The sequence below is a fragment of the Mobula birostris genome, chromosome 18 (assembly GCF_030028105.1).
Source record: "Mobula birostris isolate sMobBir1 chromosome 18, sMobBir1.hap1, whole genome shotgun sequence".
Taxonomy (NCBI): Eukaryota; Metazoa; Chordata; class Chondrichthyes; order Myliobatiformes; family Myliobatidae; genus Mobula; species Mobula birostris.
In genome coordinates this window covers 38,218,478-38,245,985 of record NC_092387.1, presented here as the reverse complement: position 1 = coordinate 38,245,985, position 27,508 = coordinate 38,218,478, and the positions used below count along the sequence as shown (strand labels likewise).

The following is a 27,508-nucleotide window of genomic DNA, read 5'->3' as shown; positions in this document are numbered from 1 at the left end:
TGACCATTTCTTTGCTTCTGAAACTGCAAAGCACCAGCTCAGAAAATGACAACTTGAATTGAATTGACTTTATTACTTGCATCCTTCACATACATGAGGAGCTGGGAAGTGATTGGTGAGATGAGGTGAGAGAGGGAAAAGGGGATGGAGAAGGAGTTGGGGGGCAGGTTGGGGGGAATAACTGGAAGTTTGAGAAATTGATGTTCATGCCAGCAGGTTGAATTGAATTGACTTTGTTACTTATATCCTTCACCTACGTGAGGAGTAAAAATCTTTATGTTACACCTCCATTTAAATGTGCAATTTATAGTAATTTGTAATAAATAGTATGTACAACAGGACAGTTACTATAGCATTGACATACAATTGTCTCAGCGTGAATTAATCAGTTTGATGGCCTGGTGAAAGGAGCTGTCCAGGAGCCTGTTGGTCCTGGTTTTTATGCTGCGGTACTGTTTCCCAGGTGGTTTCAGCTGGAACAGTTTGTAGTTGGGGTAACTTGGGTCTCCAGTGATCCTTCAGGCCCTTTTTATACACCTGTCTGTAAATGTCCTGAAATGTGAGAAGTTCACAACTACAGATATGCTGGGCTGTCCGCACCACTCTTTGCAGAGTCCTGCGATTAAGGGAGGTACAGTTCCCAGACCAGGCAGTGATGCAGCCAGTCAGGATGCTCTCAATTGTGCCCCTGTAGAAAGTTCTTAGGATTTGGGTCCCATACTAAACTTCCTCAACCGTCTGAGGTGAAAGAGGCGCTGTTGTGCCTTTTTCACCTCACAGCCAGTATGTACAGACCATGTGAGATCCTCAGTGATGTGTATGCCAAGGAACTTAAAGCTGTTCACCCTCTCAACCCCAGATCCATTGATGTCAATAGGGGTTAACCTGTCTCCATTCCTCCTGTAGTCCACAACCAGCTCCTTTTTTTTTTGTGAGAAAGAGGTTGTTTTCTTGGCACCACTGTGTCAGAGAGATTACTTCTCTGTAGGCTGCCTCATTATTATTTGAGATAAGGCCAATCAATGTAGTATCGTTAGCAAATTTAATTAGAAGATTGGAGCTGTGGGTGGCAACACAGTCATGGGTATACAGAGAGTAGAGGAGGGGGCTCAGGACATAGCCTTGAGGGGCACCTGTGCTGAGGGTCAGGGGGCAGAGTGGGGGGGACAGAACTTGAAGACAGAAGGATCTGTACTCGAGGGATATGTTTTACATATTGAGCCAGGTGCCATTAGTGGGCTACACTTCTGCCAGAGTCAAATGAAAGGCAGTGTCCTAACACCCTGGAGGCAGAGGTCACACACTTGTACTGCCTCAGAGGGCTCTGAAAATGACTATGGTAGGGAACATACACCCAGTGGTCACTTTATTAGGTACACCTGTACACTTGCTTTTTAATACAAATATCTAATCAGCCAAATATTTGGCAGCAACTTAATGCATAAAAGCACGCTGATATGGTCAAGAGGTTTGGTTGTTGTTCTGACCAAACATCAGTATGGGGAAGAAATGTGATCTATGTCACATTGATTGTGCAATGATTGTTGGTACCAGGCAGGGTGATTTAAAGTCTCAGAAACCGGGGTACAACAACCTCTGGAGCTTACAGAGAATAGTACGAAAAATGGAAAGAAAAACATCCAGTGAGCAGCAGTTCTGTGGACAAAAATCCCTTGTTAATGAGAGCGGTCTGAGGAGAACGGCTAGGCTGGTTCGAGCTGACAGGAGAGTGACAGTAATTCAAATAATCTCATGTTATAACAGTGATGTGCAGAAGAGCATCTCTGAATGCACAACATGTCAAACCTCGAAGTGGACGAGCTACAGCTGAACATACGTACGCTCAGTGGCCATTTTATTAGGTACGGGATGCATGGGGCATTTTCTGAAACCCCTGACAAATCACAAGAGATAACCAGGAGCATAGAAGAATCCTTTTCTAATCTCACCAAGATACTTACTTGGAGCCAGAGTGTATATAATTTCAACACAGGAAGTAATGCCAACTTTAGTCTATTTGATTTCATTAGAGACCAAAGGAGACACAGCAGAAGCTCTTTATTATTTTTGTAGGACTGCGGACCTGCAGCATATTTGACTCACAGTGCTTCTTAATGTCACTTAGGTGTAACTAGCTGTCACGATCCCACTCAGGAACAGATTGTATTAACCCTGTGAAGTAGGCTCTTATTGAGAAACAAAGAAAGATTCTGGTTGCACCCCCGCATGGTTTGGAGTCTCCAGTGTGGAGGATCACAAGAGACTGCAGAGAGTTAAATGCCAGCTGCATCATGGCATAAGCCTCCCCACCGTCGTCAAGAGGTTGTGCCTCAAGAAGGAGGCATCAATCATTAAGAAACCTCACCATCCAGGATATGCCCTCTTCTTGTTACTACCATCGGGCTGGAGGTACAGGAGCCTGAAGGCTCACACTCAATCTTTTAGGAACAACTTCCTCCCCTCTGCCATCAGATTTTTAAATAGTCCATTTAAAAAGAACACTACCCCACTATTTCTCTCTCACACTATTTATTTATTTGCTTTCTGTGACTTGTAGTAGATTTTATGTCTTGCACTGTGCTGCTGCCACTAAACAACAAATTTCATGAGATATGGCAGTGATGATAAACCTGATTCTGATTTCTGAAAGGTATTGGATAAGCAACTAGAAATGAGGAAAGGGGAACCATATTTAACCAATTGAGCTCTGTTGAGTTGTGCCATAGGCTACCTCTTGAACTTGCTGCAAGCAGTTCCCACCAGTACTCAGTTATTTGGGCCAGATATAGTCGACCAATCTCTTCAACCTGAGCAGCAACTACAGCTCGAGTGGCATTGTGCTAAAATTTAAACAGTCAATGTTTTGGGCCAAGACCCGTCATCAGGGTCTCAACCCAAGATGTCGACTGTTTATTTTTTTTCCATAGATGCTGCGTGACCTGCTGAGATCCTCAAGCATTTGTGTGTGTTGCTCGGATTTCCAGCATCTGTAGATTTTCTCTTATTTGTGCTAAAGTGTTGTGTCTCAGAGTGCTCTATAATTTTTGAGTGGAGGTAAGTCTGTGGTGGGAGTTTCGCCAATAATCAGCGTCATTGTTGATATTGTTTTAAATAATTAAAAGTATATATTGTTTCAAAAATTAAAAATTAATGTGTATTAAAATCATTAGACATCCTCTGTGAAAAATTCCTCTTCAGATCCCCTTTTACCCTTTACCCTCCACCTATGCCCTCTTTGTTTTAGGCACCCCTATTATAGGGCAAGGAGAATATATAGGAAGTATTCTTATGGAGAGTTGAATTGTAAAAGCATAAGAAACCTAGGAGAATGGAATGGAGCTGTTAGTCATGTTAACTCTGTGTGTTAGTGAATATCACCAAAAATGCAGATGAAAGGGTTATGGAAGGGAAGGGTTGGAAGCTGGGGAATGATGGAGTCTAATAAATTTTTACATGTCAGGGAAAAATCAGGAATTAGTTGAGAAATGGTCACCAATGTACTGTGAAATTGTCTCAGAGTTACACAAGCACCATTGCAGACTGTCTTTGTCTGTAGCCATCTGACATTCATTGCTGCATAATTTCCATTGTGATTTCCTCTTCAGACAGATGCAGTAAATGTGCAGACTTTGAAGGCGTATGGGAGTATCTCTTTTTGGCTGGGTGTTGTGTATTTGTGCATGCATTTTAATTTTTATCAAAATAACCAGATTAACTCCATTGGATAGTCATTCTGTCAATATTTTCCAATATTTTAAATGATTTCTAGGGACTTTCATCTGCAAGATGGTTCCTTTCGTTCAGACTACAGCTGTCACGAGCTGCATTCTAGCAATGTTGTGCATTGCTGTGGAGAGATATGAAGGGATTGTACATCCACTGAAGAAGCATTATCTGATGACAAGGGGACACATCATGCTTGGTAGGTCTTTTAAAATAATCAATGTTATGCAGGCAAAATTAGAACTAACAAAATCCTTCAGAAAGATAATGTGGAATTAACAGTTTTTTTTGTTGAACTTGCTGAACATGGAAAGAATACTGATAAAGACTGGTCTGATATTCCTTGTAGGCAGTGAGATCCTTATGTTCAAAAGGAGCATGGGAATAAAGCTAGAGCCTCATTGGTTCACCCAAAATACTGCTGTACTTGCTCCAACTCTGCTGTATCGGAATGCTCATCTAGACTTGGACTTGGGCTTGAATGTTCTGACATAGAAGCAGCTGAGAGATTCCAACTCAGCCTAGTTGAAACACAGCAGAACCAGGCAACTAAATTAGGAGGAACTAATGTATTATAAGGCACTGGACTACCTTGGTTAGTTGATAGCAATTCATCAAAGAAATAGAATACATTGGAATTGCATATTACTTTGCAGTCTGCCAATGGGCAGAACTGACCCAACAACAGCTTATGCTTGCACTAAGTTGAAGAGCCAGGTGCACTGTGTATCTGGACCTTCACTCTCTACACCAGCATTGCCAATGCATTGAATACATTGGCCGATATATTTTCTTGAATGTGCTCCTGATCTCCCGTAAAATTTTAAACGAAACCAAATGTTTTATTTTCTGATTCTAAGATTAATCGATTCAAAGTTCAAAGTGTATTTAAAGTATGTATGCAGAATACATCTGAGATACATCTTCTGGCAGACAGCCACAAAACAAAGAAACACTATGGAACCTTTTCAAAGAAGACATCAGCAGCCAACATATAAAAAAAGAACAAATTGCGCAAACAGCAAAATTGAGCAGAAAACATAGGATATAAAACATCAAACCACAGAGTAATTGAAGCAGTCTAGGAATGTTTACTTCAGTTCAGTTCAGTTCAATTTAGGGCTGCATGATTTGTTGACCACAGGCCGTAGAGCCAGTCTGCCCCAATCAAAATCGCATAAAGTAGCAATAAATTAGAGGAGTAGCCAGGAACCAGAAACACATATAACATGACCTGCAGGGTTCAATCTACAAACCACATCAATTAAACCTTGCCCAAGACCCAAGACTCCGGCTGCATCAAGTTCAAGAGAGAGAGGAAGAGGGAGGGAGAGAGACTGGTCAAATGCAGGCACCTTCCTCTGGGAGCAGCAAATGAGAGACCAGTCAAACACAGGCATCTGCCTCCTATATGTTTTATTTCCTGATACAATTAACGTGCATAAGGCAAATGTGTAAAAATAAACTCTTTAATGAAGTAATTATGAATTGTTTAAATTATTTTAATGGTGTGTAATCATTAATGTTAACAATCATTGATGATATTCAGAGATAATAGAAAAAGCTTCCTGTAATATGAACTGTTGGAAGACCATCAGATGTGCTAGGGCATGTCCGAAGCCAATTTTCTATTTGTAGATCGCTTGGCTAAAACATGGCAGCTGCAGTGATAATACACCCTATCCTCGTTATATGCGTCTTCAGACTATGCGGATTCACAGTTATGCGAGAAACCTATTTCTACCAATGTCTCGTTATATGCATTCAAAACTTACAGTTATGCGAGGAGCACTGCCTTCCCGCCAATACAAGTCACGTGCACATGCTTCACAGTCTCACTGTTGGAATGAGAAGCACCGCTTTCCAGCCAATACAAGTCAGGTGCGCGCGCCTCACAATCTCTCTCTCCCGCCACTCTCGCACTGGTTTTGGCAAGGTGTGGATGCGCGATCTTAAACTTTTGCTGGTTTTACCTATGGTGCAGTGATTTTGCACTTGAAATATTTAACCATGCCTCCTAAGCGTCCGATGTCATGTCCTGGGCCGTCAGCCGAGTGGCAGAGAACCGCTTTAACACTTGAAAAAAAGTTGGAAATTATAAACAGTGCGGCATCAGCTGAAGGTAACACAGCTCTGGGACGCTACTGCCAGGAACAGAATCTTGCCTTTAAAGTTCTTTTGTTGCCTGACAATGCACCAGTCCATCCTAAACATTTGGACAGCATTCACCCTAACATAATAATGCGTTTCCTGCCGCTTAACACAACATCGCTGATTCAACCACTCGACCAAGGTTTGATCCACATTCAAGGCGTGCATATTTTTTTACATGATGAACTATCTCTCAGATGCTGCAAGCAACAGACGATTTTGAAAATCCCGGGAGTTTACCAACAGTGAGGGAATGGTGGAAGTCGGAACACTTGGCACAAACGGCGATGGACATGGACTCAAGTTTAGAACAGAGTCAGCATTTCTTTCTTTTCAAATCTTTTCATTGTTATATTATAGAAAAGGAAATAACACGAGTACACTGAAGTAACAACACTTACAATGTCTCAAAAAAGACATATCTTAAAGATTGAAAAAAAATTTGTGATAGCAAAAAAAACTTACTAAGCAGAAAAAGTGAGAAAAAAAACCCATTAGGTGTACAACCCCGGAGCCATGCATCATACAAAAAGCTTCTAAAAATAAACATCAAACCGCCAGCAAGAAAAGAAAATATACCAAATAATTTACAATTAGATCGTGGAAAAAATCTATCAATTAGCTCAAACGATAATAACGAGCAAATGAGCCCCATCTTTTCTCAAAAACAAATAAAGGTTCAAAGGTTTGACTTCTAATTTTCTCCAAACTAAGACATAGCATCACTTGAGAGAACCATTGTGACCAAGTGGGAGCTGATGTATCCTTCCTCTTCAACAAAATGGCCCTCCTAGCTATCAATGTAACAAATGCAATAACATGTTGGTTAGACACAGAAATACCATGAATATTTTGAGGAATTATTCCAAAAAGCACAGTTAATTTATTAGGTTGTAGATTAATTTTAAGTGCTTTAGAAATTGTTGAAAAAATTGACTTCCAGAACTGTTCCAATATAGAACAAGACCAAAACATATGTGTCAGTGTAGCTATCTCAGTTTTGCATCTATCACAATAACTATCAACATTACAAAAGATTTTAGAAAGTCTCTCCTTCATCAAATGATAACGATGTACAATTTTAAACTGAATCAATGAATGGCTAGCACAAATTGAAGAAGAGTTAACCAACTTCAAAATCCGCATCCAAACCTCCGTCATAACAGTCAAATTGAGTTCCTTTTCCGAATCCTGTTTAATCTTAGATAAAGGACGCTTATCCCATTGTAATAAATTCTTCCAATAGAAGCCTTGATCGAAGGATTCATACTCATAATAGTATCTAACAAGTCAGCCTCCAATATGTAAGGAAAATTACTTAAATATTTTTGTAAAAAATGTCTAACTTGAAGGTATTGCAGAAATTGTGAGTATGAAAGAGAATATTTATCAATTAATTGTTCAAAAGACATCAATCTAACTTCTTTAAATAAATCCAAAAAAGAATTAGTACCTTTATTTTTCCAAAGTAAAAAAATTGGATCACTCAAAGAAGGCTTAAAAAGTAATTTCGATAAATTAAACTACAAAGTTTAAATTTTTTAAGATTAAAAAAATTGTGGAACTGAAGCCAAATTTGTAAAGAATACTTAATCACAGGATATAGGTTTAAATTAGCAACTTTAGCTAATTGTATAGGTAAAGCAGCTCCCAATAACGAGGTTAAATAAAACTGTTTTACAACTTTCAGTTCTAGGCCTACCCAAATTGGCCGATCACTGTTATCAACCCAATATAACCAAAAGGACATGTATCGCACATTAACAGCCCAGTAATACTTTCTTAGATTAGGCAAAGCAAGACCTCCATTTTTTTTCAATTTTTGTAAGTGACATTTACTAATTCTTGGTCTTTTATTATTCCAAATAAAAGATAAAATAAGAGAATCAATCCGATCAAAAAACTTCCTAGTCAAAAAAACAGGGATATTCTGAAATAAATGTAAAAATTTTGGTAAAATCATCATTTTAACTATATGAATACGAGCAACAAGTGAAAATGTAAGTGGATTCCATCTACTAAATAAATACTTCATAGAGTCTAGTAAAGGAACAAAATTGGCTTTATAAAGATCCTTATATTTTTAGTAATTATAATACCTAAATATCTAAAAGAATCTGTGACTTTAAAAGGAGTATTATCATATATAGAGGCAGAATTATTTAAAGGAAACAATTCACTTTTACTGAAATTTATTTTATATCCTGAAAAATCTCCAAATTCATTAAATAATTTTAGCAAGTCAGGAATAGATTCGTCAGGATTAGATATATAAACCAATAAATTGTCAGGATAAAGAGACGGAGTCAGCATTTCAGTCGTTCCCTGCCATCAACCCTTCTTCCCTACAAGCAAATTTAAAACAAAATGCTGCCAAGCAAACAACCCTCACCGTTTTATGCAAATCGCTGTAATCTGCTGCTGCTGGCATTTCTAAGAGTTCTGTGAGTCTTCGTTCACCCCTTGCTGTGCTTGATATTATCCTGACGACCACAACCATCCACTTTATCCATGTAAAGCTGCTCAACACCACAACAACCACTTATCTCCCGGAACGAACACACCTGCCACTGTTGGTGAGTACTGTACACCAGAGGATGTTAACTTTCTATGATTAATTATATTGAATATTACCTTAAATTGGTAATTTTTTTGTCTTGTAGTACTGCTTTTATGTGGTATTGGTATAAAAATGTGAATAAATTACAGATAAAACATTTAGGAGGCCCTCTGGAATGCAACCCTATTTTCTCCATTTAAATAATTATTCACGTTATGCGATCTCACATTATGCGTCAACTTCGAGGAACGCATCCCTCGCATATAACAAGGATAGGGTGTACCTCCAGGACAATGGAGGCAGACCAGGCACCAAACAATGGGGTGGCTACATAGGTCCTTAGAGAGGCAATGTGAAATTCTGGGCAAGTCCTGCTTATCATTTGACAGCTCTCTATCCTGTCCACAGATCCACCTCTCTTCATGTCATCTGCAAACTTACTAACTTAATCCATCAACATTTTCATCCAAGTCATTTATATATACACACAGAGGTCTCAACATTGTTTTCTGGGGAACAACACTGGCAGAGGACCTCCTGCCAGAATAATGTTCTTCCACCACTACCCCCTGTCTCCAAAGTGCAAGCCAATTCTGAATTTTACTCCTAAGTGATATTCAGCCTGATGTTGAGAAGCTGATATCACTGTGCCAAGCCCATCCATCTCTCTGAAAGGTGAAAGAGCAATAAAGTAGTGAATCGTTGGACTACTAATGTATATAAAATATTGGTGAAATTTTAAAAATATTGATGAAAATTGTTTCAACTGTAATTAAATAAAGAAATAATTTTAACTGTAGCTTTAAATAGATTTGAATAGCTTTTGCAATTATTTGTCACTGCTTTGAATTTGCACTTCTTATTTTCTTTATAGCTTTTATGTAATGGCCAGAAAGTGAGAGGGGGGCACTGGGGATGTGGTCTGGGAGCCAAGAGGGCATTAACCCAAAAAAGTTTGGGAACCACTATTCTACAGGAAGGGCAGAATTTAGCAAAGATAACAACACTATTGCATTGTAAAAGAATAAATACAGGGACATTCAGTGCTGTCAGTATTAAATGTCCTCTAAATAATTCATAAATATTGGAAGCAACATAATTTGTATGTTCTGGTTAATTTTGCAGTTTGGTCAAAATAAGCTTAACCTGCTAGACAGTAGACATACTGATAGCACCAAATATTTACAAGGAGCTGGACCTGATGCTTTGTGTCCTGATGTGATGTAGCTTAGAGATGTTGTTAGCTGTGGAGATAGTTGATGCATTGTAGATAGTGTCTGTGATCTTCCAAAATTACAGCATTTTATAAAGGTCCTACTTTGATTGGAAAACCACACATGTTTCACACATATTGAAATATCCAGGAAGCAATAAGTTAGTTTGTTCAATGTTTGTCATTAGGGAAATACTGCTAACAGCATAGTTTTGGGACATTCAGAAATCTGTAATACAATCAAGCAAAGTCAACTTTTATGAAATGTAACTTCATTAGAGCTCTTTGATGTTATGAGCAGAGCAGATAAAAGGAAGAGGTAAAATCATAAGACACAGGAGCACATTGTGGCTATTTGACCCATCAAGTCTGCTCTGCCATTCTATCTTGACTGATTTATTATTCCCTCAACCCCATTCTTCAGCCTTCTCCCTGTAACCTTTGATACCCTTGCTAATTAAGAACCTATCAATCTGCACCTTAAATTTACCCAATGACTTGGCCTCCACAGCCACCTGTGGCAATGAATTCCACAGATTCACCACCCACTGGCTAAAGAAATTCCTCCTTATCTCTGTTCTAAATGGATGTCCTTGTATTTTGAGGCTGTGCCCTCAGGTCTTAGACTTCCCCACTAAATGAAACACCCTCTCCATGTCCACTCTATCTAGGCCTTTAAATATTTGATAGGTTTCAATAAGATACCCCTTCATTCTTCTGAACCAGGGGTTTCCAATCTGGGGTCCACAGACCCCTTGGTTAATGAAAGGAGTCCATGGCATAAAAAAGATTGGGACCCCCTGCTCTAAACTCTAGTGGGTACAGGCCCACAGCTGTTAGCCTGATATGTTAATCCTTTCATTTTTGGGATCATTCTGTGAACCTTCTCAGGACCCTCTCTAATGCCTCCATATCCTCTGTTAGATAAGGAACCTCAAACTACTCACTGTATGCTAATTGCAGTCTGATCAAAACCTCATAAAGCCTCAGCATTACATTCTTGGTTTTATATTCTAGTTCTCTTGAAATGAATGCTAATGTGGCAGTTGGTTTCCTTACTATCGACTCAACATGCAAGGTAATCTTTAGGGATTAGGGCTCAAAATCCCTGGAACTCTGCACTGGGACTCAAAGTCCCTTTGACCTCGGATTTCTGAATTTGCTCTCCAATAGTCTACGTCTTTATTCCTTCTATCAAAATGCATCACTGTACATGTCCCTACACTGTATTCCTTCTGCCACGTTTTTGCCCATTCTCTTAATCTGTCCAAGTCCTTCAGCAGACTCCCTGCTTTCTCAACACTACCTTCCCCTCCACCTATCTTCATATCATCTGCAAACTTGGCCACAAAGCCGACAATTCCATCATCCAAATCATTGATGTATAACATGAAAAGAAACAGTCCCAACACAGACTCTTGCAGAACACTACCAGACACTGTCAGCCAACCAGAAAAGTCTCCCTCTCTTCCAACTGTTTTATTTGGATTCCCAGATTCACAAAGTGGCACATGAAAGATTTTTGCCACAAGACAAGAATTTATAACATTGTGAATAACATTTTAATATGGGTAGACAACTGGCTAGCCCACTACTGCTTGTAAAGAGTTAGTATGTTGTCCCCATGACCACGTGGGTTTCCTCCGAGTGCTCTGATTTCCTCCCACAGTCCAAAGACATACAGTTTGGTAGGTTAATTGGTCATTGTGAAATTGTCCTATGATTAGGCTCAGATTAAATCAGGGATTATTGGGTGCTGTGGCTCGAAGGGTAGAATGGCCTATTCTGCACTGCATCTCAATAAATAAATAAATAGAAGGATACTAAATCAGCAACATAAGAACATAACATGAGGATGAGGAACAGGAGTAGGCCATCAGTCCATTCATGCCTACCCTATCATTCATCAAAATCATGGCTGATCTTGCGCCTTAGTGCCATTTTCCAGCATTGCACCTGTATCCCAAAATGACCAGATTTCTGTTTTCAATGAATACTGTGACTGAGCTTTCACAGCTGTCTGAATGAAAATAGTTCTTCTCAGCTGAGTCCTAAAAGGCCCATTCATTATTCTCAAACTGTGCTCTCAGATTCCAAACTTCTGAGCTCTAAACTTGCCAGCCTCTTGTGTATAAGTCTTTTGCATCAGTCTTCACTGTGGAAGACACTAGTAGTGTGCCAGATGTTGTAGTGTGTGAAGGAAGAGAAGTGGGTGCAGTTACTATTACAACAGAGAAGGTACTCAAAAAGCTGAAAGACCTGAAAGTACATAAGTTACCCGGTCCAGATGAACTGCACCCTAGGGTTCTGATTGTGGCAGCATTAGAAATGATCTTTCAAAAACCATTGGACTCTGGCATGGTGCCAGAGGACTGAAAAATTGCAAATATCACTCTACTCTTTAAGAAAGTAAGAAGGCAGCAGAGAGGAAATTATAGACCAGTTAGCCTGACTTCAGTGGTTGGGAAGACATTAGAGTCAATTGTTAAGGATGCAGTGATAGAGTACTTGGTGACACAGGATAAGATAGGAGAAAGTCAGCATGGTTTCCTTAAAGGAAAAATCCTGCCTGATGAACCTGTTGGAATTCTTTGAGGAGATTCCAAGTAGGATGGATAAAGGGGATGCAGTGGATGTTGTATATTTGGGCTTTCAGAAGGCCTTTGACAAGGTGCCACACGTGAGGCTGCTTACCAAATTAAGAGCCCATGGTATTACAGGAAAGTTACTGACATGGTTAGAGCACTGGCTAATTGGAAGAGGGTAGCTAGTGGGAATAAAAGGATCCTTGTCTGGTTGGCTGCAAGTAACTAGTGGTGTTCTGCAGGGGTTGGTGTTGGGACCACTTCTTTTTATGCTGTATATAAATGATTTAGATGATGAAATAGATGGCTTTGTTGCAAGTTTTCAGATGATATGAATATTGGTGGAGGGGCAGGTAGTGTTGAGGAAACGGGTAGGATGCAGCAGGACTTAGATAGATTAGGAGAATGGGCAAGAAAGTGGCAAATAAAATATAATGTTGGAAAATGCATGGTCATGCACTTTGGTAGTAGAAATAAATGTGTGGATTATTTTCTAAACAGGGGAAAAATCCAAAAATCTGAGATGCAAAGGAAGTTGGGGGTCCTTGTGCAGAACACTATAAAGGTTAACTTGCAGGCTGAGTCGGTGGTGAGGATGGCAAATGCAATGGTTGTATTCATTTCAAGAGGTCTAGAATACAAGAGCAGAGATGTGATGCTGAGGATTTATAAGGCACTAGTGAGGCCTCACCTTGAGTTTTGTGTGCAGTTTTGGGCTCCTCATCTTTGAAGAGATATGCTGGCATTGGAGAGGGTCCAGAGGAGGTTTACAAGGATGATTCCAGGAATGAAAGGTTTATCATACGAGGAACGTTTGATGGCTCTGGGTCTGTACTCGCTGGAATTTAGAAGGATGGTGGGGGGGGGGGGGAAGATCTCATTGAAACCTTTCGAATGTTGAAAGACCTAGACAGAGTAGATGTGGAAAGGATGTTTCCCATGGTGGGAGAGTCTAAGACAAGAGGACACAGCCTCAGGCTAGAGGGACATCCTTTCGAAACAGATGTTGAGAAATTCCTTTAGCCAAAGAGTGGTGAATTTGTGGAATTTGTTGCCATGTGCAGCTGTGGAGGCCAGGTCATTGAGTGTATGTAAGGCAGAGATTGATAGGTTCCTGTTTAGACATGGTATCAAAGAATACCGGGGAGGGGGGCCAGGAACTGGGATTGAGTATAAAGAAAAATAGGATCTGCCACGATTGAGTGGCGGAGCAGACTCGATGGGCCAAATGGCCTAATTCTGCTCCTATGTCTTATGGTCTTATAACTTATTTAAAAATTGGATATTCATCTATACCACATATTTATATACTCTATCTGTCACAGCCATAGTGAACTCCAGCAGATTGATCAAACGTGACTTCCTCTTCATAAAACCATTTCGACTCTGTTCAGTCCTGTTACAAGGGATGTGAGCTTCACAGGCTGACCCAGTATTAACTGCCTGTCCCTCTTTGCCTATGAGAATATGGTGATGAGCTGCCTTCTTAAACTACTCCAGTCCCTGAGGAGTGAGTGTACTCACAATTCTGTTAGAGAGAGTGTTCCTGCTTTTAAACCTTACATTAGAGGTGATGCAGCATTATCGAAGTCAATGCAGATTGCTCATTTAGACAATATTGGCTTCATCAGCCCATGTACCTGGTGTGTGGGTATTATGCAAACCTGAAGCAAAATTCAGGTAGAAATGACTGCAGCTTGCCTCTTTCAAATTTTTGTCTAAGTTAAACCAGATCCTGACAGCATGCAAAGATCCTCCAAACTTCACAGTTTTCCACATTGTATTCCATCCGCCCTGTCTTCATCCATTTGTTTAGCTTGTTAACATTTTCCTGAAGCCAGTCTGCCTCCTTATCACAACTCATAATCCCATCATCTTTGTACCAGCCCTGTATTCAAACTTACGGACAGAATAGTGCAGTTTTCTGGGGTTAGCTGCTAGCTTCTAATTATCTCTAGACCCATAGAAAGTTTATAAAGTGGCAAAATAACTTCCAGCCTCAAACTGTATTTTATCTAACTGGGATGTCACACTTGCAAACTTGGAGCATATTTGAAAGTGGTTTTATATTATTTTAATGTTTTAGTGATTTTAATACATTCTAGTTTTGAAATAATGATTATATTTTCATAGTTTAAAGCAATTTTATTGATGACTCTGGTTATTGGAAAGCGAAGCTCCCACGTCGGCTCTACATCCTGTCAAAGATGACCAGCGTACTCTGTGGGATGGGAGTTCAGCAGAAGACCACTTGAGCCATAGTTGCTGCTCAGATTGAAGTCTCTTCACTCAGTCCACTGTATTTGGCCCATGTAACTGTGTCCCGTAGGATTTACTTGTAGAAAGTTCAGGCAGGAGGCTGGAATGCAAAGCAACGTAGTTCAATTTATCTAAGTATAGTTCCCCTTTCCCCATATCTGGGAGCTTTTACAGTGCCATTTGAAAATGGAAATATACTACTGTTACCTGTTCCTTGAGTATCTCGTGACTATGATGTAATTATCTTGTGAGCATGATGTAATGGTCTCATGCTATGGGAATGATGTAATGGGCTTGTGATAATGGGCTGATGTGATCTCACGTGATGGCATGGTGTAAAGGAAAAAGCCCGCCACGGTGACGCAGTTCTTATTTTTATTTTTGGTGCAACGTTGTTGTTGCCGGTCGGATGTTTTGGTGACGCCACCAGTTTTGTTTGTTGCACGTTTATTTTCCCCTTACAGTCCAGTATCAGAGAGTGAAGACATTACCAGCGTTATCCGGACCAAAAGGATTGGGTAAAGTTAACGTTATTCATCATCTTGGGAATGATCGACCTTTTTGAATTTTCGTTCGGGAATTGTGGCATACACATTTGAGTTAAACCCCTGCAAGGTCAGGAAGGTTTGTGCAGTGACCACCCTCCAGCCAAAAGGTCAGTTCCTTTAAGACACTGTATTTCTTCGGACAAGGCATCTCTTGGCTGTGATCGGCAGATTCGTCATTCCTTCGAAGGAATCGTTGTTTTGGGAAAGTCTCTCCTTAATGACTGTATAAATCACTTGGACTTTTGAATTTATCATTTTAAGACTGTGCTTGGATGAGAACTCATTAAGAACAGTTTATAAGTTTGGCTGTTTGTTCGACATGATCGCCTAACTGTTAACTTCCGCTTAAGTTAGTCGTTTGTTTACTTTTCAATGTTTTTGAGCAGGGGTTAATAAATCTCGTGGTTTGTTTATAAACCCTGTCTCAGTTTCATATCTATTACTGCTAATTCATAACACTACATTCAATGCATTCTGAATTCTTTCCCTTTGCAGAAAATCAGGATTTTCTAAGTTACCTTGTCCCTAATGTAAAACCCCTCTAAAAACAGCAGTAGGCCATTCTCACCTTTGTACCTAGTCTATCATTCAATAAGATAATGGCCGATCTCTTATTTCGCATCATGCTTCTGGGCAGCTTATATCTATTGAGTTTCATGATATCTAAGTATGTACTGGTCTCTGTCTTGAAAATACTGAGGGGTGAGCATTCTTCAGGCTCTCTGGCTAGAGATTCCCAAAGATTTGCTAACTTCTTGGTGAAGTTTTTTTCATCTCTGTCCTGATCAGCTGACCCTTTATTTTCAGATTCTAACTTCTGGTTCCAGAAACACTCTAACCAGACAGAGTAAGCATCCTCCCTTGGGAATCCATTGTCCCAAAGGGCTTGACAGGACATATCTGCCCTGTCAAGCCCTACAGAATTCTTAATGTTTCAATGATCTCTTGTTCTTTTAAATTCGGTAAAGCATGGGCCAATCTGCTTAACCACCTCTCACCCACCCCGCCCCCCGACCCTTTGTTGAGATTCATACATAAATCCTCACAAAAGTGGGGATAACTGATCTATACATAACATTCCTAGTCCTCTCTCATCAGCACTCTGCATACTGCCATTAAGATGTTTTAATTTTTATATCCAAAATGTCTTGTAATAATTACCTTGCTGTGCCTGCACGTTAACTTCAGTATTTCACTTTTTAAGTGGCAGATGGAGAAGAGTGTGAGGTGGTTCATTTTGGTAGGTCAAATATGATGGCAGAATATAACATTAATGGTAAGACTCTTGGCAGTGTGGAGGATCAGAGGGATCTTGGGGTCCACGTCCATACGACACTAAAAGCTGCTGTGCTGGTTGACTGTGTGGTTAAGAAGACATATGGTGTATTAGCCTTCATCAACCATGGATGAAGATGATATGAGTTCAGGAGCTGAGAGGTAATGTTGCAGCTATATAGGACTCTGGTCAGACCCCACTTGGAGTACTGTGCTCAGTTCTGGTCACCTCACTGCAGGAAGGATGTGGAAACTATAGAAAGGGTGTAGAGGAGATTTACAAGGATATTGCCTGGATTGGACAGCATGTCTTATGAGAATAGGTTGAACGAACTTGGCCTTTTCTCCTTGCAGTGACAGAGGATGAGAGATGACATGATAGAAGTGTATAAGATAACGAGAGACATTGATCGTGTGGATACTCAGAGGCTTTTTCCCAAGGCTGAAATGGCTAACATGAGAGGGCACAGTTTAAGGTGCTTGGAAGTAGGTACAGAGGGGATGTCAGGGGTAGGTTTTTTTACGAAAGGAGTGGTGAGTTGTGGAACGAGCTGCCAGCGACTGTGGTGGGGGCGGATACAATAGGGTCTTTTAAGAGGCTCCTGGATAGGTACATGGAGCTTAGAAAAATAGAGGGCTATGGGTAACCCTAGGTAATTTCTAAAGTACATGTTTGGCAGAGCATTGTGGGCCAAAGGGCCTGTATTGTGCTGTAGGTTTTCTATGTTGCTATTTCAAGGACACCCTTTCAGTATACAACAAAACCCAGTTCTCTCAAAAGACCAATACTTATCAATTGTCACATATTCTGTTTTCCTTTTCGTTAATCAAAGTGATTACTTCACATTTTTCCACATGGCATTTGCTACATTCTCACCTGTTCATTGACACCAGTTTTATCCACTGAAGCCTCTCTGCAGATTCTTCAGGACTTTTTAAACTGGTGTTGTATTATCAGCATTCTTGGATAAACAAAATTTGCCTTCATCATAGATGCATATTAAACATGTCCTACTGTCTTAAATCTAATATAAAATATATTTCTAAATCTTTTTCTCCCTTTGCAGCTTGGAAAACAAACATGAAAATCTTTTTCAAAACTGCAGAATGATGGAATTTTGTAAAGTTGATCCTCAGTATTGCTGGTTTTTGAACATCGCATGATTTAGTCAAATGGAATTTGCAACTAGTGTTAAAAGATTGTGAAATTTCTGTAACAAGTGATTGTGTTTTTAAAGTGATTTATTAAAAATTTGCTATATTTTCTAAATTTCCCTGATTTTATACTTAGAACTCACTCAGTTTCTACAATTGTTACTTGCGAGCAAGTTACCTAACTGGAATCCTGTTATTACATTTAATCATGTATCATACAGATAACAGCACAATTAATGGACATACAGTACCTGCAGCATCTACTGGTGTTGTAGTGTTTCAGTGACCTAACAAATTGATTGAAATCCTCTTAATATGTCATATTAATCTGTATTTTTCACTCTCAGGGTTTATATGGGCAGTGGCTCTAATCGTGGGATCTCCTATGTTGTACGTTCAGCAATTTGAGGCAAGTAATCCTATTTTCTTTACATTGATACTCAACTCTAAATTTAAAAAATGCTTTTGATTCTCTAACAAACAAGAGAAAATCTGCAGATGTTGGAAATCCAAGCAATACACAAAATGCTGAAAGGACTCTGCAGGCCAGCTGAGTTCCTCCAGCATTTTTTGTGTGTTGCTTTGATTCGTTAACAATGTTTTTTTCAGGCATACTAATTTTCTGACAATATCACAGTCTTTGAATCAATAGAACACCTTTACATAATGTTAGAGCAGTTCCAACAAACAATTTTTGTTACCAAGCCATAGCAGAAAATGGTTTGTGATCAAAAGCTACATTAAAGAGACAAATTTTGAGAAGCCCTGGATAATTGAGAGGTAGAAATAGGGGTGTGGGGCTGGGAGACTTCAAAGTAAATTTAATATCAAAGTACGTATATATCACCAGATGCTACTCTGAAATTCATTTTCCTGCAGGCATTCATGGTAGAACAAAGAAGTTCAATAGAATCAATGAAAAGCTATGCACAAAAACTGACAAGCGACCAATGTGCAAAAGAAGACAAACAGTGCAAAATAAATAAACAAACAAATAACTAGAGGTAAATAAATAGACAGATAAATAAATAATACTGAGAATGTGAGTTAAAGAGCCCTTGAAAGTGAGTTCACAGGCTGTGTTCAGTAAACAGTTCAGTTTTGTGGTGAGTGAGGGAGCATGATGGTTGAACTGTTCCTGAATCTGGTGGTGTGAGATCTAAGACTTCTGTACTTCCTTCCTGATGGAAGCAGTGAGAAGAGAGCAAAGCCTGAATGGTGGGGGTCCTTGATGAAGGATGCTGCTTTCTTGTGGCAGTACTCTTTGTAGATGCGCTCAGTGGTGGGGAGGACTTTTTACGTGATAAACTGGACTGTATCCATTAATTTGGTAGGTTTTTCTATTCTTGGGGCTCTGGTGTTTCCTTACAAGGCCATGATGCAACCAGACAGGATGCTCTCCATTGTGCATTCATAGAAGTTTGTCAAGGTCTTAGATGTCATGCCAAGTCCACACAAACTTCTTTTCTTTCTTTTTTAAATCTTTTTATTGAATAAGTATACAAAGGGTAAACCATAAAGGCACTAACACACTGTTAGAAATTACAGGAGATATTAATACAGAAGAAAAAATTGATACAAACAGTGCAATTTAAACATAAAATAATATGGTAAAATAATAGTATACTGATTTATATATATATGTTTATCTCAATAGAGAAAAGGAAAAAAAAAACCCAAAAAAAGACCCCGAAAAAAACCCACCGTGCAACTAAACTAAAAACAAAGCAAAGCAATGGGCTAACTTGGAAACAGCTAGAGTTAAAGAACTTAAAATCACGTCCTCAAACCCAACCTCCATTAAAAACAGTTAAAAAAAAAGGCAAGAAGGGAATATAAATATGGAACAAAAGAGAAAAAAAATTGCATTAAATGAAAATATTGAATAAAAGATCTCCAGGTCTGTTCAAATTTAAGTGAGGAATCATAAAGATTACTTCTAATTTTCTCCAAATTTAAGCATAGTATCGTCTGGGAAAACCAAAAAAATGTAGTTGGAGCATTAGGCTCTTTCCAATGTTATAAGATACATCTTTTCGCCATTAAAGTAAGAAATGCAATCATTCTACGGGCTGAAGGGGAAAGATTACTGGAAATTTTACAAACTTCTAAGAAAATAGAGGAGCTGCCATGCTTTCTTTGAAATAGCACTTACACGCTGGACCCAGGACAGATCCTTTGATATGATACTTCCCAAGAATTTAAAGTTACTGGCCTCTACCTCCGATCCCCCAATGAGTACTGCTTCATGGACCTGCGGTTTCTTCCTCCTATAGCCAATAATCAGCACTCTGGTTTTGCTGACATTCAGTGAGATGTTGTTGTGACAACACTCAACCAGACTTTCAATCTCCTTCCTACATACCGATTCATCGCCACCTTTGATTTGGTCAACAACAGTGGGTGGTAATCAGGTAACTTAAATATGGCATTGGAGCTGTACCTAGCCTCACTGTAATAAGTGTAAAGTGAGTAGAGCAAGGGGTGAAGAACACAGCCTTGTGGGGCACCTGTGCTGATGATGATGATTGTGGAGGAGATGTCGTTGCCGGTTTGTAGTGACGAAGGTCTGAAAATGAGGAAATCAAGGATTCAGTTGCTTAAGGAGCAATTGAGCCCTAGTTCTTCGAGCTTATTGATTAGATTAGGAGGGCTGATAGTGTTAAATGCTGAGCTGTAGTCAATGAAGAGAATCTTCATTGTTCCAATGTTCCAGAGGTGAGTGGAGAGTCAATGAAATGGCATCTGCTGTTGACCTATTGTGACGATAGGCAAATTGGAGCGGATCCAAGTCACTCCTCAGGCCGGAGTTGATATGTTTCATCACTAAGCTCTCAAAGCACTTCATCACAGTGGACGTAAGTGCTACTGGATGATAGACATTGAGGAAGGTTACTACATTTATCTCGGGCATTGGTATGATTGAAGCCTGCTTGAAGCAGGTGGGTACCTCAGACTGCCATTGTGAAAGGTTGAAGATACCGGTAAACATTCCATCCGGTTGAATAGCTATTACATGGGTACACAGATGCTTTCCATGCGTTCACCCTCCAGAAGTATACTCTCACATCGACCTCAGTGACTGAAATCACACGGTTGTTGAGCGTTGTGGGAGTTTGTGAAGGTGCCTCCATGTTTTGTCGGTCAAAGAGAGCATAAAGGGCAGTGAGCACATTTGGGAGCGAAATTTTGTTGTCACATATATTACTTGGTTTTGCTTTGGAGGTGATAGCATTCAGGCCCTGCCACAGCTGTCAAGCATCCTTCTACTTTTTAAGTTTGGTCTGGAATTGCCACTGAGATTGCATGTGAGATAGCTTTATGGAGGATCATACCTCTTCTGGGTCGGCAGACCTGAACACCACTGGTGTAGCCCTCAGCAGACTGTGGATCGCTTGGTTCATCTGAGGCTTCTGGTTGGGGAAAACGCTGAATGATTTCATGTGTAAACACTCATCCATGAGTGTCTTCATAAAGTCTATTTGGGCACTTGGCTCTTTGTGCTTGATTTGTCATTTAATGATTGTGACTGATCTTCAACCTCATTATAATTAGTTACTTTATCAGCTGCAACTACATGTGTTCTAATGTTAATCACACTTACAGATTAATAGGCATCCACCCTATATCACATTAATATGTACTGTTCACTATAGGCTGCATATATCTTGTGAATGTAGACATAGAATTTCCTATGTTGTGTGTTCTTGCACTAATCCCTTATTTCTTGATTCTCTTAACTTCTAAAAATCTATCACTCTCTTTCTTGAATATACTCAGTGCTATACCTCCTTATAACTCTTCAGTTGAAAATTCCAAAGGTTCACTACCATCGAGATGAAGACATTTCTCCACATCTCTGTCCACTACTTTTGGGATTGTAATCCCTGGTTCTAGAGCAGCCATACAGGGGAAACATAACCTCTGCATCAATCCTTTCAAGACCATTAAGAATATTTTTTAGTTTCTAAGAAATCATCACTCAGATTGTGTCATCTCTATAGGAGAAAAGAGAAATAATGTGACAATTTAATGGTTTAATTCTGCTCCTGCTGCTGTTGAAGAATGTCATAGATTTAGGGAGAAATACACTTTGGAAAAATTAGAAACAAAGGTAAAAATTTTAAATTTGTGACTTTGTCAGGTCAAGAATTGATCTATATCAGTCAGGACTGGAATGATGAACATACCGGACCTTGTGCTGGACGGTAAAATTCCTGTTGTTAAAATGTATTGCTAAAATTTTGAAATAGCAACTATTCAGAAAAGCAACAAAAAAACAGCAAAAAAAAAAGCTGCTGGACGAACTCACCGAGTCAGGCAACATCTGTGGAGGAAAATACACAGTTAATATTTTGGGTCCAGATACCTGAAAGAACAGAGGGGAGAAGGTCTGTATAATGAAGTGAGGGAGAGAGGTGGGGCAAGTGCTGGCAAGGGAGAAGGGCATCTGAGAGAGAAAGGGTTAATTGATAGGTGGAGTCGGGTGGGGGGAAAGATGGAGGTTTCGACAAAGGCTTGGAAATGGTAAGTGGAGACAACAAAGGGCTGTAGTTTATGTAATCTGATAGAAAAGGTGAAGAATGAAGCCAAATAAAGGAGAAATGGTGGACAGATTGGAATAGTGGGAGAGGGGTTTCCATTGTCTCTCTCCTTACTCACCTGGATCCACCTATCATTTGCCAACTCTTTCCCCACCCCTCACTCTCCTCCGAATCCCCCACCTGAGGCACCACGATGGCGTAGTGTTTAGCGCGATGCTGCCACACCTCGCGACATTGGAGTTCAGAGTTCAATTCTGACACCATCTGTAAGAAATTTCTACGTCCCGCCCCATGAACACGTGGGTTTCCTCTGGGTGCCTCCCACAGTCCAAAGACGTATTGGTTAAGAGATTAATTGGTCATTGTAAATTGTCCTGTGATTAGTCTAGGATTAATTCGGTGGGTTGCTAGATAGTCCAGTTCTCCTCCACAACTGCTGAGTTCTGCCAGAGTAGCACACACAAAATGCTGGAGGAAACCAGCAGGCCAGGCAGCATCTCTGAAAAAGAGTAAACAGTCAACGTTTTGGGAATGATGAAGGGTCTCGACCGAAACGTCCACCGTTTACTCTCTTCCAAAGATGCTGCCTGGCCTGCTGAGTTCCCCCAGCATTTTGTGTGTATTTGATTTTCAGCATCTGCAGATTTTCTCTTGTTTTTGAGTTTTATGTTCCAAATTCCAGCCACCTGCGGACTCCTATTTTAAAAGCAGGATTTTTTTTTTGTTCATAGGTCAAATATGATTTTCTCTATGATATTCACTACTTTTGCTGTCTTGAACACTGGGATTCGCTTTCACTCCAACGTGCCTTCACCACTTTCTATTTGGTGGCACTTTTTGTGTTGCCGCTCATGGTAATGTTGCTGCTTTATACCAGAGTTGTCTTTGAGCTGTGGATAAAGAAACGTGTTGAAGATTGTTCAGTTTTAAACCTGAACCAAAACAAAGCCTCCAAAACTGCAAGGTGAGTTTTCCCAAATGCTACCTGAAATTACAGCATAGAAACCGGACATTCACTCAAAATTGTCTATCTGAGTGCTTAACTGAATGTAAATTTCCCCCATATTATCATCCTTCCTTATTATCTCTCCTCTCCTGCCCTTATACTTATCTGACAGTCTTAGAGTGAAAAGGTTATACTGCCTGGATAAAGAACCTTCGGCCCAACAAGTCCAAGCCACTCAGTTAATCCCAATTTTCCAGTTCAGCTCACATCCCTCTAAGCCCCACCCCTGCATGTACCTATCCAAATGCCTCTTAAATGATACTATTGCACCTGCCTCATCCACTTCCTCTGGCAGCTCATTCCATATATTCACCGCTCCCTGCATGTAAAAGTTGTCCCTCAGGCCCCTTTAAATCTTTCCCCGCTCACCCAAAATCTATGCCTACTAATGTTGGACTGGGGAAAGGACCTCTACCATCCACCTTACCTATGCACCTTGTGATTTTATAAACCTCTGTAGGTTACCCTTTTATCCTCCTGTGTTCCAAGGAATAAGGGACCAAGTCTGCCCAACCTTTCCATCTAACTCAGGACATTTAGTCATGCAGAATCCTCGTGAATATTTTCTGCTCCCATTCCAGTTTAATCACATCTCTCCCATAAAAGGGGTACAGCGGGGTGCAGTCTTTCAATGATTCTATTGTGTCTCTTGAATTTACTGTGTATAAAACATAGGTCAGGGTTGTATATGGTGACACATATGTACTTTTGATAATAAATTTACTATGAATGGAGAAATTTACTTTCTATGTTGTACTTACTTCAGAACAATTTTATGTGCCCAAAATTGAATGTTCCCTTTTTCAACAATTACATTTAATACATGTGGAAAAGTTTTTCATTAGGTTTTTTTTATAGATCATAATTCATTTATAATAATTTCTGTTTTAAAGTTTTTATCAATCTAGTAATGGAGTTGCATAACACAGGATTAGACCTATAGTCTGCAATGCCCATGCCAACCAACTTGCTCTTCATGGGCAACTAATCCCATTGCCCATTTCAGTCCTGTAGCATTCTTTACCTTCTCTTTCAAGACAGTTTAAATGCCTCTTAAATGTAGTGACTGTATTTGAGTACACCACCTTGTCTGGTTTTGACTTCCAGTCATCAACCAGTCCCTGTGTAAAAGCATTCTCTACAGATCCACTTTAGAATTAGATTGAATATCATCAGCAGAAGTCGTGAAATTTATTAACATTACAGCAACAGTACAATGAAATGCATGATAAATAAATATAGGGAAAAATTCTGAGTTATGTTAGAAGAAAAAACTAAGTTTAAAACTCCCGCCTCCCACCTTAACACAAACACGAGGAAATCTGCAGATGCTGGAAATTCAAGCAACACACACAAAATGCTGGTGAAACGCAGCAGGCCAGGCAGCAACTATAGGAAGAGGTACAGTCAACGTCTCGGGCCGAGACCCTTCGTCCTCTTCCTATAGATGCTGCCTGGCCGGCTGTGTTCCACCAGCATTTTGTGTGTGTTACCTCCCACCTTAATCTCAGGCACTCTCACTTTAGACATCTCTACCATAGACAAAAGCTTTTGAATATCCACCCTGTCTATGCCTTATCAGGCCATTCATCCTTCACTTCAGGAAAAGCATGCCCAGCTTGTCCAATCTCAAACCATAACTGAAGTCGTCCAATCCAGGCACCATCCTGTCAATCTCCTCTGCATTCTACACCATTCCTGTTGTGTGACAAGCAGAACAGCAATATGTTATGTACATACAGGATCACATATATAAATAATAGTTTGTCTGACAGCAAATTCTAACCTTGAATATATTTTGATCCTTCTTAAGAAGGAAGAAACGAGCTATAGTTATGATGATAACCGTTGTGGTGCTCTTCACCATATGCTGGGCTCCATTTCATGTGGTGAATATGCTGATTGAATACAGTAAGCCAAAATTTGCTTTTTTTAACTTTTCAATTAGTTTTATTGATTATTATTTCATTAAATTTTAACTTTGGTATTTTGTAATCTAGTAAAATCTAGTTAGATACTGTATATTTGACTTAAAAAGGTCAGCCATTAAAGCAACAATGACCTCTCAGGGGGAGGGGTCTGAGGGAGCTGGCAGTGATCAATTCTGATCTAAAATTGTCATTAATCCTAATTTACATAATCAGATCCCCACTCTAACAGATTCAACACCTGTCAGTTGGTCCCTTTCAACAGTTGGTGGTATAATCACATGGTTTTAGTATATTAAAACCAATTTTAATGCTAATACTGTCAGCTGTTTTCTCTCAATGAATTGCAGTGCCATATAAACTAAAAGGGATCCAATTCAACTGTTGAATCTGTAATGAATTTACTTTTTCTCTGTTTTGGGGTAGAAATCGAAGCATTTTTATTTTTATCTCAGTATGCATATCAGCAAAGGCCATAATTTCTATTGATGGCTGTACCATGCCTACCTGATACAAACTGAGTTGGTATCACTTTGACACTTTACATGGGCTTTGGAACATTCTTGTTGTGTCTTGAACAAAGAATGAATATCTCTGTCAGTAAACTACCAATTCCTTCAGTATAACAGAAAGCCAAGCAAAGAAAAATCTGGACTTTTTGACCATTAGCTGCTATTTGCATAACTTGAGCCGCTGTCCCAAGTCTGGATCATCCTAGAGTGTCTTGAGCTCCATGAGTGGTCTTGAGAAATCATGGCCCAAAATGTGTACAAATCATACATAATTTGGTGATTGGGACTAATTGAAATCACTAATTGAGCTTTTACATCAAAATACAGATGTATGCTGATGGTGCTGTTCAAAACCAGTAATGCATTTCTGGTTTTCAAGCAGGGTGCCTTGGATTTTGCTTCCAACTGACATGTTATGATGGAGCAACACCTCCCCTATCCTCTGATCCCAGCCTATCTGCAGCCCTATCTCCTAAATTAAGTTCAAAGTATGTATACTTTATACAACCTTAAGATTTGCCTCTGTTCGGGCAGCCTCAAAACAAAGAAACTCATAGAACCCATTAATATGAAAGAAGACCATCAAACACCCAATGTGCAGAGAAAATAAAACTAATCGTGCGAACGGTTTGTTAGGCACGTGCAAAGCAATGTGTTGGACTTGCACTATGTTGGATCCTCTGCTTATGGGTCACAGAGAATGAGACTTCGTGTTGCAGCCCGAGACCTTAAAGAGCAGAAGAGCCATGAAAGTCACTGTAGCAGAAGTCTACTAAATATATTACCTGGGGCTGGGGAATACACCATAAAAACATCAGACATAGGAAAAGAATTAGAACATTAAACTCTCATGATATTTCTCTCTTCATGGATACTGTGAACTTCCGTGTTTTTTGTTATAGTAGAAATTTACAGGACAGGTGGATGTTTATTTCTTACTGAATCCCATGGCAGTTGTTGTTACTAAATTGCTCCATAATGCTGAGAATCAATCACTCAGTCACAGATCAACCTCTTCGCTCTGGATTGTTGACGGAATTCTGTTTTCACAGATAATTTACAGGATGAAAATGATCACATCACCAACATCATGATCAGTGCTGTGCAGGCAATTGGATTCTTCAACTCTTTCAACAACCCTGTTGTGTACACACTATTGAACGAAACCTTCAGGAAAGCTTGTTTCTCTTTCCTATCACGTTGTGTTCACAGAGCCCAGCGTAATTTCAGTGCATGTGCACCAAAGCCAAGCATTGCTACAAGACAAGTTGGTTGGTTGCAAGATCTACAGCCAAAGAAACAAACAAAGGCACCAAATACTAATCAGCTTGACAATGTTGACCTTAACTGGTGTGAAAATTATAAAACAGTGATGGGTGAGCTGGAAGATCTGACCTTCCCTGTGTCTTAAACTAACTTACCATGCACTTCTGGGCACAGTTGAAAATTTCTACTTTTCATTGAGTCTGGTGCTGTTTTACTTCAGTCAGCAATGTTGAAATATATATGTATGTGCATAGGACTAAGATTTCAATAGACTTGTGTTAAAAGTAAAGTCCATTTAAAATAAGGACTTGTGTTTATATAGCATCTTTTATGACTTCAGAGTAACCCATTGTGCTTTATAGTCATAATTGAAATACAGCTGCTCTTGTAATGTTTGAAATCAGCCCGCCAAATTTTCAGAACAATGTTTTACATGTGGCAGTATTGATGACCAAATAATCTGTTGTCAGGTGCATTGAAGGATAAAAATTGGACAAATACTCTCCACCTCTTCTTCAAAATAGGCTCTGGGAATATTTATATCCTAATAAAAGTGAAGAGATTGTCCTGGTTTAAAAATATCTTCCAAAATATGTCGTCTGTCACTATATCAGCCTAATGCTGAAGTGAAATTTTAACCCATAACCTTCTGATATGTGTAAATACCATCAACTTGGCATGGGAGAGGGGGGAGAAATAGAGCTTGTTTTACTGTAACACACACAAAATGCTGGAGGAACTCAGCAGTCCAGGCAGCATTTATGGAAAAAAATACAGTCAATG

General features: G+C 39.6%; 1 protein-coding gene across 1 annotated transcript in view; it reads left to right on the top strand.

The window, feature by feature from the left end:
* LOC140212257 (pyroglutamylated RF-amide peptide receptor-like) overlaps window positions 1-26,870 on the top strand; it is a 32,892-nt gene extending 6,022 nt beyond the window's left edge. The window contains exons 2-6 of the mRNA XM_072282975.1: window positions 3,770-3,922; window positions 17,817-17,878; window positions 22,745-22,977; window positions 24,833-24,930; window positions 26,512-26,870. Of these exons, the coding sequence (XP_072139076.1) occupies window positions 3,770-3,922; window positions 17,817-17,878; window positions 22,745-22,977; window positions 24,833-24,930; window positions 26,512-26,870 (905 nt within the window). The remainder of the gene's footprint in view (window positions 1-3,769; window positions 3,923-17,816; window positions 17,879-22,744; window positions 22,978-24,832; window positions 24,931-26,511) is intronic.
* The last annotated feature ends 638 nt before the right edge of the window (window positions 26,871-27,508 follow it).